The sequence below is a fragment of the Dryobates pubescens genome, chromosome 6, assembly GCF_014839835.1.
Source record: "Dryobates pubescens isolate bDryPub1 chromosome 6, bDryPub1.pri, whole genome shotgun sequence".
Classification (NCBI taxonomy): Eukaryota; Metazoa; Chordata; class Aves; order Piciformes; family Picidae; genus Dryobates; species Dryobates pubescens.
In genome coordinates, this window is record NC_071617.1 from 8,825,867 (window position 1) to 8,843,440 (window position 17,574).

Consider the following 17,574-nt stretch of genomic DNA (forward strand, 5'->3'; position numbering starts at 1 on the left):
ACAGACAGCAAATTACCCTGTAGAGACTGTCAGTGTCTGTAATTAGTGTTTTCTAAACACTGCCCTCCTGTACCTTGGGGAGGTTAATCCTTTCATTCCCTTAGCCTCTCACATCCATCCACCAGTTCTGCTTACTCCCTTTCTGTAGTTAAGAAATTCAGCAGATTCCAAAGGTCATTCAGGTCAGACTTCAAAGGTTTTACTGGCCATATTTTCCAACATCTTGCTGTGTGATGCTTGAGGAATTTCCAGACAGGGGCATTATGGGATTATCCTAATAGTAGGCTTCAGGAAAGGATGGAGGACCTTTCATATGTTAAAAGTAGTATCTCCTTGCCTCTGGGACTGGATGGGAGGAGGGTGGGCCAGTAAGGAGGACTTGGAGAGCAGGAAGAAAGGGGCAGAGAGCAGATAGGATTTGTATACAAGTCTGATCTATTCCCAGAGATGAGTTTAATAGAGCTGGATTCCCTTACTGTGTTTCCTGAAATGCATGGCCATCCTCTCTGGATTCCCTTACTGTGTTTCCTGAAATGCATGGCCATCCTCTCTGGATTCCCTTACTGTGTTTCCTGAAATGCATGGCCATCCTCTCTGGATTCCCTTACTGTGTTTCTGAAATGCATGGCCATCCTCTCTGGATTCCCTTACTGTGTTTCCTGAAATGCATGGCCATCCTCTTCCCTTGTTGTTTTTTTTGGCTCAGCTGTCTGCTTTGATGCCTTCAGGCCCTGAATATCAAACAGAATATTTTAAGTACCTGCATTTCTGAGGCTTTCTAAAGTGCTCCACAAACTACCCACCTTCCCCAGCTTAAGGGAGTAACTCCCAATTTGTGGAACAGCCCTGCAGGGCCAGAGGAGAGAGGGAGGTTCCTCTGCAGACAGGTTCAGAGCAGCTGCTTTGGGCTCCCAACTCACCCTGCTGAAGAGCCAGTTTCTGGCTGTGGGCTGCAGAGGAGAGATAATCCTCATTAGCTGCTGCTTCATCTTTTTCTCTGATCACCTCCCTGAGTGATGTCCTGTGGTCAGGATGGTGTCATGTGAGTCAAAGGCAGGCGGCTGTGTGCACAGCAGATAAGGAAGGGTCAGCTGAATGCAGGGTGGAGGCAGACATCAGGTGTGAGACCTTGCCACAGTACAAAAAAGCCCCAAAAGAGCACATAGTTGGCATTTGGTTAAAAACATTGCCACAAATCCATACATTCACAAAAGCAGATTCTAATGTTTGTATACAACTCAGAATTACAGCATTGAGTCACGGGGTATAGGGCTCTAATGTGGTACCCCTCACACAGTACCCTGGCACACATGATCTGAGCTCTTGGCTGCTCAGTAAGCAGCACTGCTGTGTTACCATGTCTCCATGGAAATCAGATCAATCAAGTCTTTAGTAGTAGGAACAGTTGTTCTCTGGGTACCCAGCCCCCTGAGCTGGAAGATAGGGATGGGGACCAGAGGGAAGTCCCCACAGTCCAAGAAGAGATGGTTAGTGACCTGCTGCACCACTTAGACATACACAAGTCAATAAGGTTTCATGGCTTACACCCAAGGGTACTGACAGAAGTGCTCAGCAAATCACCTTCCATCATTCTTCAGCAGTCCTGGCTAACCAGGGAGGTCCTGGTTGACTGGAGATGGGCAAATGTGACACCCATCTATGAGGAGGGATGGAGTGAGGATCTAGGGCATTACAGACCTGATGGTGCCTTCTTCACTGAAGCAGTTATTGAAACTGGAATGGGCTCTCCAGGGAGGTGGCTGAATCCCCAACCCTGGAGTTGTTTGAAAGATGCAGAGATGTGGTGCTGAGGGACATGATTTAGCACCAGACACAATGGAGTTAGATAATGGTTGGACTCAAATCTTTAAAGAGCTTTTCCAACCAAAGGCATTCTTTTCTAGTTTGCTCTTTTCCAAGTACTAGCCTGTCTGCTGAGCTACTGTAAGATGTTATCAGAAGGCTGAGATACAGTACACGGTACAGAAGAGCCCAAGACCAACCCAGGGAGGCCGTGGTAATGTTCAAAGTGCGACACAGAAAGTAAACTTTTGCTCCTTTCAGGCACCAATAAATGGATGTCGCTGTGAGCCCCTGATAAATAAACTGGAGAATCAGCTGGAGGCAACAGTGGAAGAGATAAAAGCTGAGTTTGGGACAGTACAAGATAAGATGAACATTAAGCTGGGCCAGATGGAAAGCAAAACCCAACACCAAGTAAGAATGTGACCCAGAGGTGTGCTTCCCCACATGACTATTAGATTTGAAGCTTAATGAATATTTTCATTGTCATGACCCCTTTATTGCTTCTTGTGTTGCAAAAACCAGCCTGAAATCTAACACTCAAGACTGGTGAACTGTGACATTCCACAGGGATCTAATGTTGCAAACTGGGGTCTTGAGCAAAACACAGTTAATGTGTTAAGTGGCTTCCAAGTGCTTCTTTAGACAATAAATCGAAATGGCTTGAGGCCCCAAGAGGGAAGCTAGGAAGATAAAAAGCAGTCCTACAGCTGGTCACTTCATAATTGCAGAAATCCCTCTTGCTGAATTGTTTGCACTGAGATTCAAGAGCCTCTGAAGTACTTTTTAATGTAATTGTTATTCCCTGGCCATTTTGTAATCGTAGTCAAGAGGGTTACTAGTGATGGAGACTGAAAGGCAGAGCATACTTTGGCTTCCATGCTTCACAGGTGGGGGTTCTGTTTGTTTTCTCACGTGGTCACCTCAGCTAAGTGGTGTTTTCCGTCCCCAGCTCCGTGTTTTGGACAAGCTGATGGCGGAGCGGCTGTCAGCAGAGAGAGCAGAGTGCCTTCAGCGCCTGCAGCAGCACGCCGAGCTGCACAAGAGCGAGGGGGAGAAGCGGCAGGTAGGCAGCTGCTCCTGCTGGCCCAGAGGGGTCAGCGCAAGAGTTTCATTCCAACAGGCAGAGAGAATGCTGGAGACTGATCTCAACTGGTGAAATGGGCAAAAGAGCTTCAAAGACCAAATTGTTCTTACCCAGCACCTCATTCTCTGACCCCAGTTTTTCCAAAGCTTTTGCATAGGGCACTGGGATGCAAAATCTAGTCACAGAGTCACACAATTGTCAGGGTTGGAAGGGACCTCAAGGATCATCTAGTTCTAACCTCCTGCCATGGGCATGGACACTTCCCACTAGATCAGGTTGCCCAGAGTGACATCCAGGCCTGGCCTTAAAAACTTCCAGGGATAGGGCTTCTACCACCTCCCTGGGCAACCTGTTCCAGTGTCTCACCACCCTCATGGGGAACAACTTCTTCCTAATGTCTTATCTAAATGTCCCTTCCTCTAGCTTGGATCCATTCCCCCTAGTCCTATCACTACCTGACATACTAAAAAGTCCCTCACCAGCATTCTTGTAGGCCCTCTTCAGACATTGGAAGGCCACAATAAGGTCTCCTTGGAGCCTTTTCTTCTCGAGACTGAACAGCCCCAACTCCTTCAGTCTGTCCTCATAGGAGAGGAGTTCCAGCCCTCTGATCATCCTTGTGGCCCTTCTCTGGACACGCTCCAGTCCCACTGTCATAATTTGGTGTGGTGAGTCTGAAGTGTGTGACCTGTAACAAAATGGCTTCTTTCTAACATAGTGCTTCCCCAAAATGCCTACTGCTAAATTTTTACCAGTTGTGCTTTCACCTTTTCATGTATTGAAGGTATCCACAAACAATAATGAAGGCTAAGATCTGTGTTGTCTTTTACCTGTCCTCCATTTGGTTGTGTGCCCTGGGAATCTCCTCTGACCTTTTTTTTGCCCCATGCATTAAAAAACTTCAGTTCTTCCCCTTGACTTTAGCAACAGGTCACCATCACCAAGCTGTGTATTACTGCTGATAGGTTTTGTGTGCTTCTTCAACCAGCATCACAGGAATAACTGTTCCCATAGAGATCCAGCTCTTGCCCTTCTAGCTTCTGCAAAAAACTCACCTTTAAACCATGCTAAGAACTCTGTGTTTCTCCACTCAGGCAGGTAAAAAAATTGCAGTTGATGTGCTCATTATTGGTATTCTTCTAAGAATTCAGAAGTGCACTTTGTGCAGTACTGTGCCATGACTTTTGGTAAGGTTGTTCCAAATCTGTGTTTAAAGGCTGGCAGCTGTGATAATCTCAGCATAAACTGCTGATCAAGACACTGTGTTCTAACATCCACAAAGCACTTTCCTCCAAAGAAAAGGACATGGCAAACTAAGGCAGCTTTAGTTTTTATTTCATAGTCAGAGAGGTAAGTGTGCTATTGGCTTCTGAATCTCTAGGCTTGTGCTCCATCTCCTTGTCATCTCCCTTTGAGAAATGAGATACATCAGGTGAACTGAAATCACTGCTGCTGCTCTCTTGGGCCATGGTTTAGTCATGAGGTCTGTGGTGATGGGTTGGGCTTGAAGATCTTTGAGGTCTCTTCCAACCTTGGTGATTCTGTGATTCTGTGTGTGATTGAAACTGCTGGGAAAACTGGGCTGAGCTTTGCTAAAGGCATGGACTAAAAGTCCCTGTGTGTTGGAGGGCCTGACCTAATTCTTGATGTCATCTGAACAGGACAGGTAAAGAGCTACTTGTGTTTTAAATGGCTGCTGGTAAATGTCTCTGCAGCTGACACACAAATCTTATGAAGGGTGACTGAGGGAGCTGGGGCTGTTTAGTTTGGAAAAGAGAAAGTTGAGGGGAGACCTCATTGCTCTCTACAGCTACATGAAAGGATGTTGTGGAGAGGCTGGTGCTGGTCTCTTCTCACAGGTAATCAGTGATAGAACAAGAGAGAGTGGCCTCAAGCTGCCACTGGGTAGTTTAGACTGGACAGTAGGAACATGTTTTTCACAGCAAGAATGGTCAGGTATTGGAATGTGCTGCCCAGGGAGGTGGTTGAGTCACCAAGCCTGGATGTGTTTAAAGGTGATTTGGATGTGGTGCTTGGGGATATGTTTTAGGGGTGACCTTTGTAGAGTAGGGCTATTGGTTGGGCTTGGTGATCCTGGGGGGCTTTTCCAACCTGAATGTTTCTGTGATTCTAAGCACCTTTGCAATTTGAAAACAAATTTGTTATTTAGTGTTAGAACCAAATGAGCACAGAAACAGGGCTTGGTCCCAGAAGTGTCTGCTTTGAATTTCACTCTTAAAACATGGCAGCTTTGACCACATGTGATGTTCCCTGCACTTACAGTACTGTTGGCTGTATGATTAAACAAGTCACCCCTGATCAGAGGACATTAGAGCTGCATTTGAGGCAGCACATTCAAATCTAAGAGGTGATAGCTTGGGCTAAAGCTAATGCATAGTTCTTCAGCTTTTCTCATTTGCAGTCCTTTAAATATTCCCATGGCAGCATGTCCAAGGAGCCAAATGGCTGCACATCCCCAGCTTGCTTCTCTTTGTCCCCACCACATGTCCTTGGTGGCCCAGGAATCATAGGAGTTAAACATGTAATAGGGTCCTGTCATTTATAGTCTCTTTCTCATAGATGTCCTTGGTTGATGAGCTGAAGACTTGGTGCATGTTGAAGATTCAGAATCTGGAGCTCAAGCTTTCTGGAGATTCCAGGTCATCAAGACCAAAATCAACGTTGTCCACTTGTGAGTCTCTCACTGAGACCTTGGACACTGAGAACAACCCCCACAGTGCCAAGGACTGTAAAGGCAACCAGCCAGAGGGCTCTCACCAGCATTCCTACATCACACTTCCAAATAGCCTCTCTGAAGATGGGGGAAGGAGCAGAGTCCAGATGCCAGAACAGAGCTTTGGGCAACATTTTTGCATTCAGCAAGATGGTGCATCAGGTACAACCTCATCAGGTACTTGGATGTCATTTTCAAAGGCAGCTAATTAACTGAGGAATACTTGTCTTAATACCACAGATACTAATTCTGCCTGTGTGCTTCTCCCCATCCATATGAATAATGTCTTGGCATTAGGATAGACTTCAAGGCAGCCACTGGGAATAATTTAAGGCATGGTTGGGTGGTGCTTCCATGTTGCTGTGTCTTTCAAGCAAAGTTCTTTGATGCTCTGAATAACTCTGTTTTCTGACTTTTTCTCCTGTTTCCCAGCTGGAATTGCTCCCACCCTATTGCCTGTCAGGGAGGTGTGCAGATTATCCAAAGTCTGCTGAAGGAAGCGTGTTGCATGTAGCGCTCTTCAGATTCACGAAACCTATCGTGGCAGGGTGCCAGGGCAGGAACTCGTTTCCCTTGTTAGTATTCAGACTGCAGGGATATAGAATAAACCTCTCACTTTTTCCTCTTTTCTTGAACCAAAGTCTGTTTAATTATTAGTTCATTTGACAAGAACAAAAATAGCTGAGAACATTCAAGCCCCTTCAGGGATCAAGGCCACCCACAGACAGGGTTCAAGGCACCTCTCTGTGCCTGGCTAGGGAAGCCCTCAAGTTAAAGAAGAGGCAGGCAGAATGGCCAGGTCTCCACAGCCAAGGAGAATGCTAGCAAAGCCTAGGGCTTCTGAGCAATACATTCTGTGTGCCCACCAAAGCACTATGCAGTGTGAACAGACATGGGCATGGATACCTTGTCAGACTAGAAAGGCAGAAGAGCATACAGGAGATCTTGTGGTAGCATGAGTGTGAGCTCTGCTGCCTTGAGCAGTTCAGAAGGTTGAAAATGTGTTACCTCTGCAAGTTAATGGGGCTTCAGTTCCCTGGGAGCAGGGGGAGTGGTCATAAATCCCAACAGACCTTGGGAATCCAGCCTGTCCTTCTGAGGAGGTCCCTTGACTGCTGTCAGTCTGTAGTCCTGCAGCTGCACTGCAGTGCCTCCCTGCCTGTGCCAGCTTTTCTCTTGTCATGACTCTTTATTGTATCACCTGATGGTGAAGATGTGATGAACTAATAAAAGCCTCTGCAATGCACCTGCAGCATGGTACACGAGATACCACCTCGTCCATCTAACAGTGAGGGCTTCTGAATGCTGAGACAAATGCCCAGAGCTTTTCTCAATGTATTTGTGTCTGGTTTATTCTGTAGGTACAGAGCAACAGTTAATTGTTGGCAGACCAGCCTCCTCTTCTGCCCCTGCTCAAGACGTCAGGCCAAAGGACAAAGCTGTTAGCGCCGGCACCTTCCACAGGTTCCAGCAGGAGCTGTCCTCTGCTGAGCCTTTGGGCTCCAAATTAAGACACGTTAAGGTTCAGGCTGCTTTGCAGCCCCTGACTGAGCCTGCAAAGACTGAACCACAGAGTGGCTACTTCATCAACAAAGGAACTCAGACGAAGAAGTCCAGCAAAAGTGGGCAGTCGAGGCACAAAGCTCTGCACCACGCCGGGGCACATCAGAGCCAGGAGCAGCAGCCCTCTGCCCTGCCTGCAGGACAGCCACCTGCCCCACCTCCCAGAGACACCTCCCAGGCCCTAGAGATAACACAGTACTTCTTTGAGGCTGTCTCCACGCAGATGGAGAAGTGGTATGAGCGGAAGATAGAAGAAGCCCGGAGCCAAGCCAACCAGAAAGCGCAACAAGACAAAGCCGTGCTCAAGGAGCACATCAAAAGCTTAGAGGAAGAGCTCAGCAAATTAAGGACTAAGGTGCAGAAGGAGAGCTAGCACCTACCCAGCAGGAGAGGCAAGTGACAGGACTCATTTTGGAGCCTGCTGTATGGGCATCTGAAATGCTGACAGATAGATGTGTTCGCAGTGCCTGTTACGTCCAGACTCAAGGCTCTTTTTCTGGAGTAGAAATAACTTTGGGGACTCCAGAACTGAGGAGAATTCATATGCAGACTTGTCCTGATGACAATGAGATGCTGCAGACTAAACACTTCCTAGTGTCCATTAAATATTGCACTCTCAATTTCCAGGTGCTGCTTGAAAGCAGACTGCATTGGGAACCACACCTGCTTTCTGAAAAGGGATGTTCACGTGTGGCTGGAGCGTGCCACTGAATGCTCCCTGTGAGCACGTGGCCATACCAGTACTGAAATCAATCCAGGATGTTGGAGAGCTTCTGACAGAAATTCCTTAGTGATGAAGGGCTATCAGCACTATTTTGGCTACTCCCCATGGCCTCTCTCTGTTCAGTGGAGAGAAGCTACAGAACTGACTCAAGCTGCAGGCCCATGCAGGTGACAGATTCAGGCTTCCAGCTGGGAGAGGCCAGGATCCCACAGCGAATCGTCCCATTAGGTACAACAGGGGCTTTGGTTGCCACTTGGCTTTTCCTTTGGTTTTACCTTATTAAAACAAACACTAAACTTGGATTGGCTTTTTGTTGATGGTGTCCTGCTGGCAGAGCTGCTTGTGGTTACATGGTTGTTGGGGCTTTACTTCAGTAATCTGACCGAGAAGCTTTTGTTTAGGTCGTGGATGCCCAATACTTTACCACAACCATGTTCTACTTGTTAGATACACATTCAGTATCATTTTCTTACCCTCCAAGCAACAGATGACTGAAGAGTCTTGAAAAAGGCCTTCCCCTAAACAAGTGGGAGCTTGGTTCCCAGCACTCAAATGGTTCTTTTGCTGCAGAGTCAGGATTTTCTCCCAGACACCTTTAGTTCCTCTGAAGGCTTCCTCTCTTTTCCCCCTTGTAACTAACTCTACAGGAGAGGCCAGGCTCTGGTAAGTCTGCACTTCACTTAGGACTGGTTTCACAACCAGTCCCAGGAAATAAAATGTTGTCAAGTTCTACAGTTTTCACAGATGTATTTTGTTGTAATATCAAAGCTTGCAGTGACCAATTGTTGTCCAGGCTAACAGTCTCCAAAGAAACTTGAGGCACGGTAACGTGTTGCATCTGCACCCCTTGAGGGCTTCTTCCTTATACCTCCTGGAAGGCTCCATCAGATTCTGCTGGGAAAATGTTCACTTAACAGATGGTGATAGGACAACTGTTCAAAAATAACTCAAACACAGGGCAGTGCTCTTATGCCAAGGAGAAGTTTGTTTTTCCCTGTTCTGAGGAGCCCTAAAGTCAATACAAAATGCTTTACAGTGTTGAGGGCACCGTTGACTGATCAAGTTTTCGTCTTCTTAGCAGATGTACAAAGCAAAGAGAACTGTATGATATATTTTTGAACTTCCTATGAATGCACTCTCACAAGCAGCAAAGTGTACCTGCAGTTATCCTAGTTTCATGGCTCTGATCTAGACACTTTGGTATGTGTACAGTTTTGTTTCAGCTGCTGTAGGAATGCAGAAGCATGCTACTGAAGTTTTGTATCATCTCGATAAAGTGAACGTTTTGCCAAGCAATTAAAGTGAAGTGTTGCTCAGAAGTCTGTGGTGTGATGTTTTCTAGTGAGAAATGGGGAGCAGTGACAAGTGGCATCCCTCAGGGGTCAGTAGTGGGACCAGTGCTGTTTAACATCTTTGTCAGAGATATGGACAGTGGCAGCAAGCTTGCAGATGATACCAAGCTGTGTGGTCTGGTTGACACGCTGGAGGGAAGGGATGCCATCCAGAGGGACGTGGACAGGCTGGAGAGGTGGGCCCAAGCCAGCCTCATGAGGTTCAACAAGACCAAAGTGCAAGGTCCTGCATCTGGGTTGAGGCAATGCCAAGCCCAGATGCAGGCTGGGTGAGGCGTGGCTCAAGAGCAGTCTCGAGGAGCAGGACCTGGGGTATCGGTCGATGCCAGCTCCCACTCAGTTTGTCACTTGCAGCCCCAGCTGCGTGCTGGGCTGTTACCAAGACGTGTAACCAGCAGGACGGGGGAGGTGGTTCTGCCCTGCTGCTCCCAGGAGGTTCCAGTTGGAGTACTGTGTCTAGTTCTGGTGCCTACAGCATAGAAGGGACATTGAACTGCTGGAGTGGCTCTAGAGGAGGGCCATGAGAGGGCTGGAACACCTCCATTATGGGGACAGGCTGTGAGAGCTGGGGCTGTTCAGCCTGGAGAAAAGGTGGCTCTGGGGAGCCCTTAGAGTGGCCTTCCAGTACCTAAAGGGGCCTGGAAGAAAGCTGGGAGGAGACTTTTTACAAGGCCTTGTGAGGGGACAAGAAGGAATGTCTTTGAGCCTGAGGAAGGTAGATGGAGGGTACGTTTACACTCTACAATTCTTTACACTGAGGGTGGGTAGACACTGGAACAGGTTGTCCAGGGAAGATGTGGATGCCCTTGGCTGGAGGTGTTCAAGGCCAGGTTGGATGAGGCCTTGAATGACCTGGGCTAGTGGAAGATGTCCCTGGTAGGGGGGGGTTCAAACTAGATGATCTTTAAAGTCCCTTCCAACCTAAACCATTCTATCAATATGAAAATGAAGCAGGCCTACAAGACAACTGGGAAGAGACTTTTAACAAGGGCAGGTACTGACAGGACATGGGGTAATGGCTTCAAACTGGAAGAGGATGCATTTGGATGAGGAAGAAATTCATCAGGAGGGTGGTGAGGCACTGGAATGGGTTGCCCTGAAACTTCGTGGAGGCTCCAACACTGCAGTTTTTCAAAGCCCGGCTGGATGGAGCCTTGAGCAACCCTGGTCTAGTAAAAGGTGAAAAAAGGAGTTGAAACTAGATGATCTTTAAGGTGCCTTCCAACTCAAACCCTGTTGTGATTCTGATACTTCTAAATATTAACTTGAAGGTAGTTCCTGTTAACCTGGCAGCAACCATTCCTGGGCCTCACATCTCTTATTTCCATACACAAAGGATCTCTCAAGTTTTATTCAGCTATTACTGAGAATCCACACCTGCCTACAAAATGTTTTCTTAAGGTTTGTCATGTTCATAGTCCTGTATTTTGGTGGAAGTCCTTGGCACAGTAGAGGGTGAGCTATTACCACAATGACTAGTGCTAGCACTTGAGAGCTGCCACAACAGAACACAGAGAAAGCAATGTGGCTTTCCTTTATTTTCCATTTCCCTCACAGTGTGGCTGTTGTAATTTTTGGTGCTTTCTGCTCTTCCCACAGCACAAGCTCCAGTGCTACATCATGCATTCAGTTCTTTAAAGCCCTTTGTGAAGGAGTGACTTCCACATGGGAGAGTAACCAAACCAAGAAGGGGAAGGGGAAAGAGAACAAAACCCCCACTGTGGTAGACTCCACTGCCAAACATCAGCAGGTTGTCAGCAAAGGCTGTCATTGTAACCACACTCTGGGAAAAACACTCTGCTTGTTCACAGCACAAAGTCAGTCCAGGTGTCCACAGAATCACGGTCAGGATTTCGCCAGCTTAAGTGTTCTTTGAAGTTCCTGAAGTTGCATGTTGCCTTGAGTGATCATCATCCTGATTGCATCCTGTGAAACAAAAGGGAAGCTACTAAACGTCTACATGCAGTGCAGGTTGCACACAAGCACACAGATTAAACTGCACACAATTCTGCTGTGAGCAGCTTGTTGCTGTGAAGTTATGCTGTGGTCACAGGGATGCTTAAAACCCAGGTGAATAAATTCATTCATTTTCTCCAGTCTGTCAATGATGTGGTGAGAGGGGAGCTGGTTATAGCTTTGCCTTAAAACTCAACTTTTCAACTGGATTCAACCCCCTAATAATGTTTTCTTTATGCCTCTGTGTCTACTGCTTTGCAAGTAAGGAGCGACAGCTGCACGTGGGCAGTATTTGCACAGAGCAAATACACAGAGCTGCTGGAGCAAGTGCAGAGGAGGCCCACAACAATGATCCAAGGGGTGCAATACCTCTGCTGTGAGGACAGGCTGAGGGGGCTGTGGTTGTTCAGCCTAGAAAAGACTCCAAGGAGACCTTACAGCTGCCTTACAGTACCCGAAGGGATCCTCCAGGAAGGCTGAAGAGGGTCTTCCACAGGGTGTCTATCACAGTATCGCAGTGTCACTAAGGTTGGGAGAGACCTCACAGATCATCAAGTCCAACCTGTCACCACAGACCTCATGACTAGACCATGGCACCAAGTGCCACATCCAATCCCCTCTCGAACACCTAGCAATTAGACAAAGGGGGATGGTTTTAAGCTCAGGGAGAACAGGTTTAGATTGGATCTTAGGAAGAAGTTTTTCAGTTTGAGGGTGGTGGGACTCTGCAATACGCTGCCCAGGGAGGTTGTGGGTGCCTCCTCCCTGGAGGTGCTCCAAGGCCAGGCTGGAACAGCCTTGAGCAGCTGAGTCTAGCTGAGAGGCATCCCTGCCCATGACAGGGAGGTTGGAGTAGATGATCTCTACAGTCCCTTTGAACCTATGCCATTCCATGATTCTGTGACCCTATGTAATGATTTGTCTGCATAATTCAGCCACCAGTTCCTCAAGCAGTGACTAGAAACAAACTAGAATGCAATTCTGACATGCATGGAACGTTTCTGCATTTCATACATGCTTCATATCCATGGTCACCCAATTTGTGTTCAGCTTGAATGCAATTGGATCTGAAGACAGAAGCTGGAAGACAGCCTGACATTTAATTTTTATGTTAGCTATTGCATCATTCACTGTAATTTTTCTGATTTATAGTTTGAGTAACCAAGAATTTATTTATTTTTTTAGCTTCCACATTATCTGCAAGCCAGAGAAACATTACAGCCACCACCAGCAGGGATAACACTGAGAGATGCTGAATTATTTAAGGCCAGGCTGGATGAGGCTTTGAGCAACCTGGGCTAGTGGGAGGTGTCGCTGCCCAAGGCAGAGGGGTTGGAACTGGACGATCCCTAGGTCCCTTCCAACTTGAGCTGTCCTACAACTGTTGCTTGAGAGAGAACAGTTAACAGCCTTAACAGGCTAGAAGTGACAGCCACAGCCCAAACCCAAGTGACAAAGCACAGGGCAAGTGCTCTAATCGTTCCTGAGCCTCACCTCTTCTGTAGCATCCTTATTTCTCTTGAATTCCTCCCTGGCCCAGTCCTTTAAATAGTGTCGATCTGCTTCACCAGGGACCTCACGAATCGCCCGCAGGATCTTCCTGTACAACTGAAGCACCTGCTGTCGCCTCAGGAACTGAGAAGGAGAGAGGGAAGTCAAAGCGCTGCCCCAGGGCACTGCTGCGAGCTGCAGCCTCAGCGGCGGTTGGCTGTGCGGGGCGTTTAAACAAACGCCAAGTTCCCCATGGCCTCTTCCGAAAATGCAGCGTTTCACATAAGGGCACACCACAACTGCGAGCCACCTTACGGTGTCCGAGGCGATGCACCCCCGAACCGCATTACCACCGCATTACCTCACCCGCCCGGCCACCCTGCAGGCCCGCCCGCCGCCCCGCCGCTTCGCCTCCCTGCTGCCATGCGGCACCAAGGCCGGAGGGCCCTGCACGGCCCAGCAGCGGCAGGCGGGAGGAGAGCGCAGCCCCTAGCGCAGGACACGGCGCCGCACTCCCCTACCTGCTTCAGCGTGAGGGCGCCCGGCGGCAGGCGGCCGGCGGCCATGGCGCGCAGCCCCGCCCCCACCGCCGCGCCCGCCCAGGCCTCCCCCGGCGGGCGGGGCCCAGCGGCCGCCATTTCCTGTGCTGCTGGCCCCGGCCCTCGGAGCGCTGCGGCCGGAGCCTCCCTCCTGTCAGGCAGTGCCGGTCGTGGCGCACGGCGCCTCTCCACCCTCGGCTGCGGGGAGGCTGGCTGCGGCCGGGGTGGTGCAGTCCCGGGAGGCCGCCCTGCTGCGAGCCGAGGTGGTGCTGTGCCCCAGAGCCGGACCCAGGGGCCTCTGCCTGCTCGTGGGGAACCGAGCCCCAGGCGGTGGTGTGCGGGAAGCCAGAGGTGGTAGCAGAGTAAGCGCAGGCAGACTGGGGCCGAGGTGTGCATTTGTAATTCCAGCACTTCAAACAGCCTCCAGCACCAAACCAAGCACCCAAGCAGTAATACTCCTGCATCTCATGGAAGAGTTGTTGGAAGGCTTTGAAGCGCCAGAAGCCTAACCTATTTAACACTGCAGTAAGATCCTGAAATAACCTGAGCAGTTCCAGGACACTGAGCTGCCTCTTGTATCTGTAAGAAGCTGCAGCTCTGTCCAGACACATCGTTGCTGCTGACAGCACAAGGCACCGAAGGCTTCTTGAGCACCAATGTTCTAAATGTCAAACCCAAACAGTTAAAAGGCTGACCTGCAGAGAAAAAAATGAGTTAACTGATGGCCTTCGTGACTGTGTTACTTACTCAGCCTTTGCCTGTGCCAGACAGTGCAAGCTCTTGATTAATTACAGAGAAAAAACTTGGATTAGTCATTTGTGCAGGAAGCACTGCCCGTAAAATTGTCTCAGGCTGTAACAACAGCCCTGCAACAAAATACGGTTTGCACTGGGAAATGTAGCCCTGCACTCAAGTTTTATTGTCTAAAATATTTTCTCCCAGGTTTCCCACTCCAAACACTCTGCCCCTGTCTGAAATGCAAGGACGTCGTGGAAAGCTACCTAATGAACTAAACCCACTTCCTTCTACAGTTACATTCCCAAAGCTTGCAGGCGTTTGTATACTTGTATGGGAGGTCTGGAGAAGCTTGCAAACACAGCATATAGTACCTGACCTATAATTTCTGATGAGATGGGGTTGTCCTGGTGCAGCTCTGAAATTCATTTGTCATGAATTAGGTGGAGCAAAGCTGCACAAGTATGACAAACAGCTTGGCTGGGCCAGTTCACATCGATTCACAGAATGGTTTGGGTGGGAAGGGACCTTGAAGATCATCTAGTTCCATCCAACCCCACTGGCATTGGCAGGGACACCTTCCACTAGACCAGGTTGCTCAAGACCTCATCCAGCCTGGCCTTGAACACAGGGAACATCCACGACCTCCCTGGACAACCTGTCCCAGTGCCTCAGCACCCTCACTGTGAATACATAGAATACATAGAATAAACCAGGTTGGAAGAGACCTCCAAGATCATCGCGTCCAACCCATCAACCAATCCAACACCACCCAAACATCTAACCCACGGCACCAAGCATTTCTTCCCAGTCTCCAGAGTCTAAATCTGCCCTCCTCAAGCTTCAATCAATTCCCTCTCATCCCATCACTACAAACCCTTGTGAAAAGTCCCTTCCCAGCATTGTTGTACATAGAATCACCTGGGCTGGAAGAGACCTCTAAAGGTAATCTAGTCCAAGCCCCCTGCAGTAAGCAGGGACAGCCTCAACTAGATCAGGTTGTCCAGAGCTCTGTTGAGCCTCACGTTGAGTATCTCCAGGGATGTGGCCTCAAGCACCTCTTTGGTCAACCTCTTCCAGTGCTCAACCAGCCTCATTGTAAAGTTCTTCCTAACATCCAATCTAAATCTCTGAGCCTTGCCACTGCTGCACCTCAGAACAGCCACAGCAATACCTCCAGTAAGGTTTTCTATCTTGAAGCCAAAGAGAGCAACTTCATCAGCAAGAAGCCACATTTGCAGCCATTTTCTGTTTGACTCCAGCACCACACATATTCTAAAGCACCTTTGATTCTTGTGTGCAAAGAAAAATCTTTGAAGAGTCTATCCCAAGGGCATTTAAACAAAGCTTCCCCTCAGATTTTCACTGGAGCAGTCAAAAGACTGGAGCACTGATCAGAGGTCTGTGCTGGCATGTTCTCATTGAAGGAGGCTGGCTGCTGAAGTGCCACAAAGCACAGCCCATTTCCCTATGGAAATTCACACTTGTGCACTGCTAGAGAACGCACAGCATTTCCGTGCAGCCAGCGTGGCTGATCGATCCCAGCGCTGCTGAACTGAAAGAACAGGCACTATAAATACAAACAGTGGGACCTCTTTTTATTAGTACAGACAGGATAAGATGCATAGCTTCTGCAATGAAAAATCATGTCCGTGCTCTGGGGCACTGGATTGATGAAACATCCTCAGTGTCTGCCTTGGACAGAGGGACAAACTTCACAGTGTAAACTGATAATACAGGGACAATCATGTGGCCTTACTCATGGAACTCCCTGTTGATTTGTCAGGACAAGGGTCAGCAATAATTAAACAGGATGTATTGAAATGCAGGAGAGTTTCAAGTATTCAGATACTGATTGTTTTGGGTTAAGACTATCTGCTTACCCCTGCTCCACCAGCCACGTGGGTGCAGTCAAGGAATGCTTTTCTGCAAGACACCTGAAGTGATTTCTTCTGAGGCAGAAATGCCTTCCCAGAAGCAAGACTGATTTCTCTTATTGCAACTGACAGTGGCAGGAATAGTTTCACCCCTGTGAACATTACAAATACATGTGGGTTTTTTCTTTAAATAATAAGTTATTACAAGAGAGGATGAAGAAAGTTTTGATACTTGTGGGAGCAGGCAAAGGGAGAGGACAAGAGAGTCTCACCACTGCGTAATTCTCCTCTGGCAATCGTGGGAGAGTGCACCTTACAACCCTTTTGCTCTTACGCAGTCTGAGTGCCAGAGGGCAGCTCTCCCCTGGTTGAACTCCCTAAGGCAATGCCCTGTGTGTACTTCAGCAGCTCAGCAGCAATCCAGTACTGTGTCTGCAAAGTCTACAAAGTGTCTGAGGCAGCCACCAGTTCAAACCACTGCCTGAGGGCATCGCTCAGGGTTTCTGGAAGCGCGTTCACATCCCTCAGGATCATGTAGAATGGGAACGGGAATTCTTCCATGTAAGATCTGATTTCAGGCAGTTCCCCAGGTCCTTTGAATATAGGTACTTTAATGTCCAAAATAGAATCCTGGAAAACAAAACAACAACAAATGATTGTAACTACTACACCATTTTAGGCCTTTGATATCACTGATACTATTTTTTCAAACACACTTAATTCCTCCTCTGTTAAATTCAAAGATAGAGAGTTTTAAGATTAAAAGTCCTAAGTGTTCAATGGTAAATCAAATGCTGAGCACAAAGCTTTTCTTTTGGATAAAAGATCTCTAATCAACAAATTACAGGCTAGAAGAGACCAAACTTAAGCTTCTGCTGTGCCAAGTTCTATAAACAAACCCTGTTTGTCTTCAGTCTTCCATGATTTGAGTTTACTGTTACCAGTTAGTTTTCTACATTTGAGGCCTTCCCAGCACAGTCATCTGTAAGCTCCTTAGGGCTAGGAGTTCAACTTGCACTTGTGCACTGATCTAATACAGAGAGGTTCTGTAGTAAGTGTTACAGCGCTTCAACAAATACCACAAAGAGAAAAATCAGATTAAACTCCACATGTGCCTCCTTGCACAGAAACTTCTTAGCTGTTCAGTGTTAAGTGCTCAGGAAATTAATAAACCTTATAAAACAACAACGAAAAAAGGCATTTCACTGCTCAGATTTTTCACTTAACATCGAAGCTGAGTTTCATCAGAACCTTATAATACTTTGTCAGCAAGAGAGTTAGTAATTTTTCAACAACAAATACAGCAGGTGAGTTTTGTGTGCACAAATAAAGGTATAGGAATAAAATATGAAGGATGTCATCACCACGCAGGCCAAAGCGAGGCTTATTAAGTTATGCTCACTCACTGCACTACTGAGTCTCCTGAAAAGCTCCTGGATATTTCAGCTTCTACACCAGGGAAATCGAACTTTTCTTTCACAGCTACCAAATGTGATACCCAGTTTCCCCAATTCAGGCACTAAATAACTCTCCTATACTCCTTTCTGTCCAGTGTTTCATCTCTTATGGGCTCCAGATGCTGTATCATGAGCCAGCAGTGTGCCCAGGTGGCCAAGAAGGCCAATGGCATCCTGGCCTGCATCAGGAATAGTGTGGCCAGCAGAAGCAGGGAAGTCATTGGCCCCTGTACTCAGCACTGGTTAGGCCACACCT

At 47.9% G+C, this 17,574-nt stretch overlaps 3 protein-coding genes across 4 annotated transcripts in view; 1 reads left to right on the forward strand and 2 right to left on the reverse strand.

The window, feature by feature from the left end:
* The window catches only part of ANKRD6 (ankyrin repeat domain 6), a 45,241-nt gene extending 35,996 nt beyond the window's left edge, over positions 1 to 9,245 (forward strand). For both annotated transcript variants that reach the window (XM_054162581.1, XM_054162580.1), the window contains 4 exons: positions 2,065 to 2,217; positions 2,756 to 2,869; positions 5,471 to 5,801; positions 6,986 to 9,245. In XM_054162581.1, the coding sequence (XP_054018556.1) occupies positions 2,065 to 2,217; positions 2,756 to 2,869; positions 5,471 to 5,801; positions 6,986 to 7,560 (1,173 nt within the window). In that variant the 3' untranslated portion in view covers positions 7,561 to 9,245. The remainder of the gene's footprint in view (positions 1 to 2,064; positions 2,218 to 2,755; positions 2,870 to 5,470; positions 5,802 to 6,985) is intronic.
* Positions 9,246 to 10,753: 1,508 nt separating this feature from the next.
* On the reverse strand, positions 10,754 to 13,303 carry LYRM2 (LYR motif containing 2). Its single transcript, XM_054162467.1, has 3 exons — positions 13,232 to 13,303; positions 12,714 to 12,854; positions 10,754 to 11,189 (listed from the first exon to the last, which is right to left on the reverse strand). Exons 1-3 carry the CDS (start codon positions 13,274 to 13,276, stop codon positions 11,109 to 11,111), a joined length of 267 nt encoding a protein of 88 aa, XP_054018442.1. The 5' UTR covers positions 13,277 to 13,303; the 3' UTR covers positions 10,754 to 11,108.
* A 2,278-nt stretch (positions 13,304 to 15,581) lies between these two features.
* MDN1 (midasin AAA ATPase 1) overlaps positions 15,582 to 17,574 on the reverse strand; it is a 116,805-nt gene continuing 114,812 nt past the window's right edge. Inside the window, exon 103 of the mRNA XM_054162495.1 lies at positions 15,582 to 16,491. Within this exon, the coding sequence (XP_054018470.1) occupies positions 16,303 to 16,491 (189 nt within the window). The 3' untranslated portion in view covers positions 15,582 to 16,302. The remainder of the gene's footprint in view (positions 16,492 to 17,574) is intronic.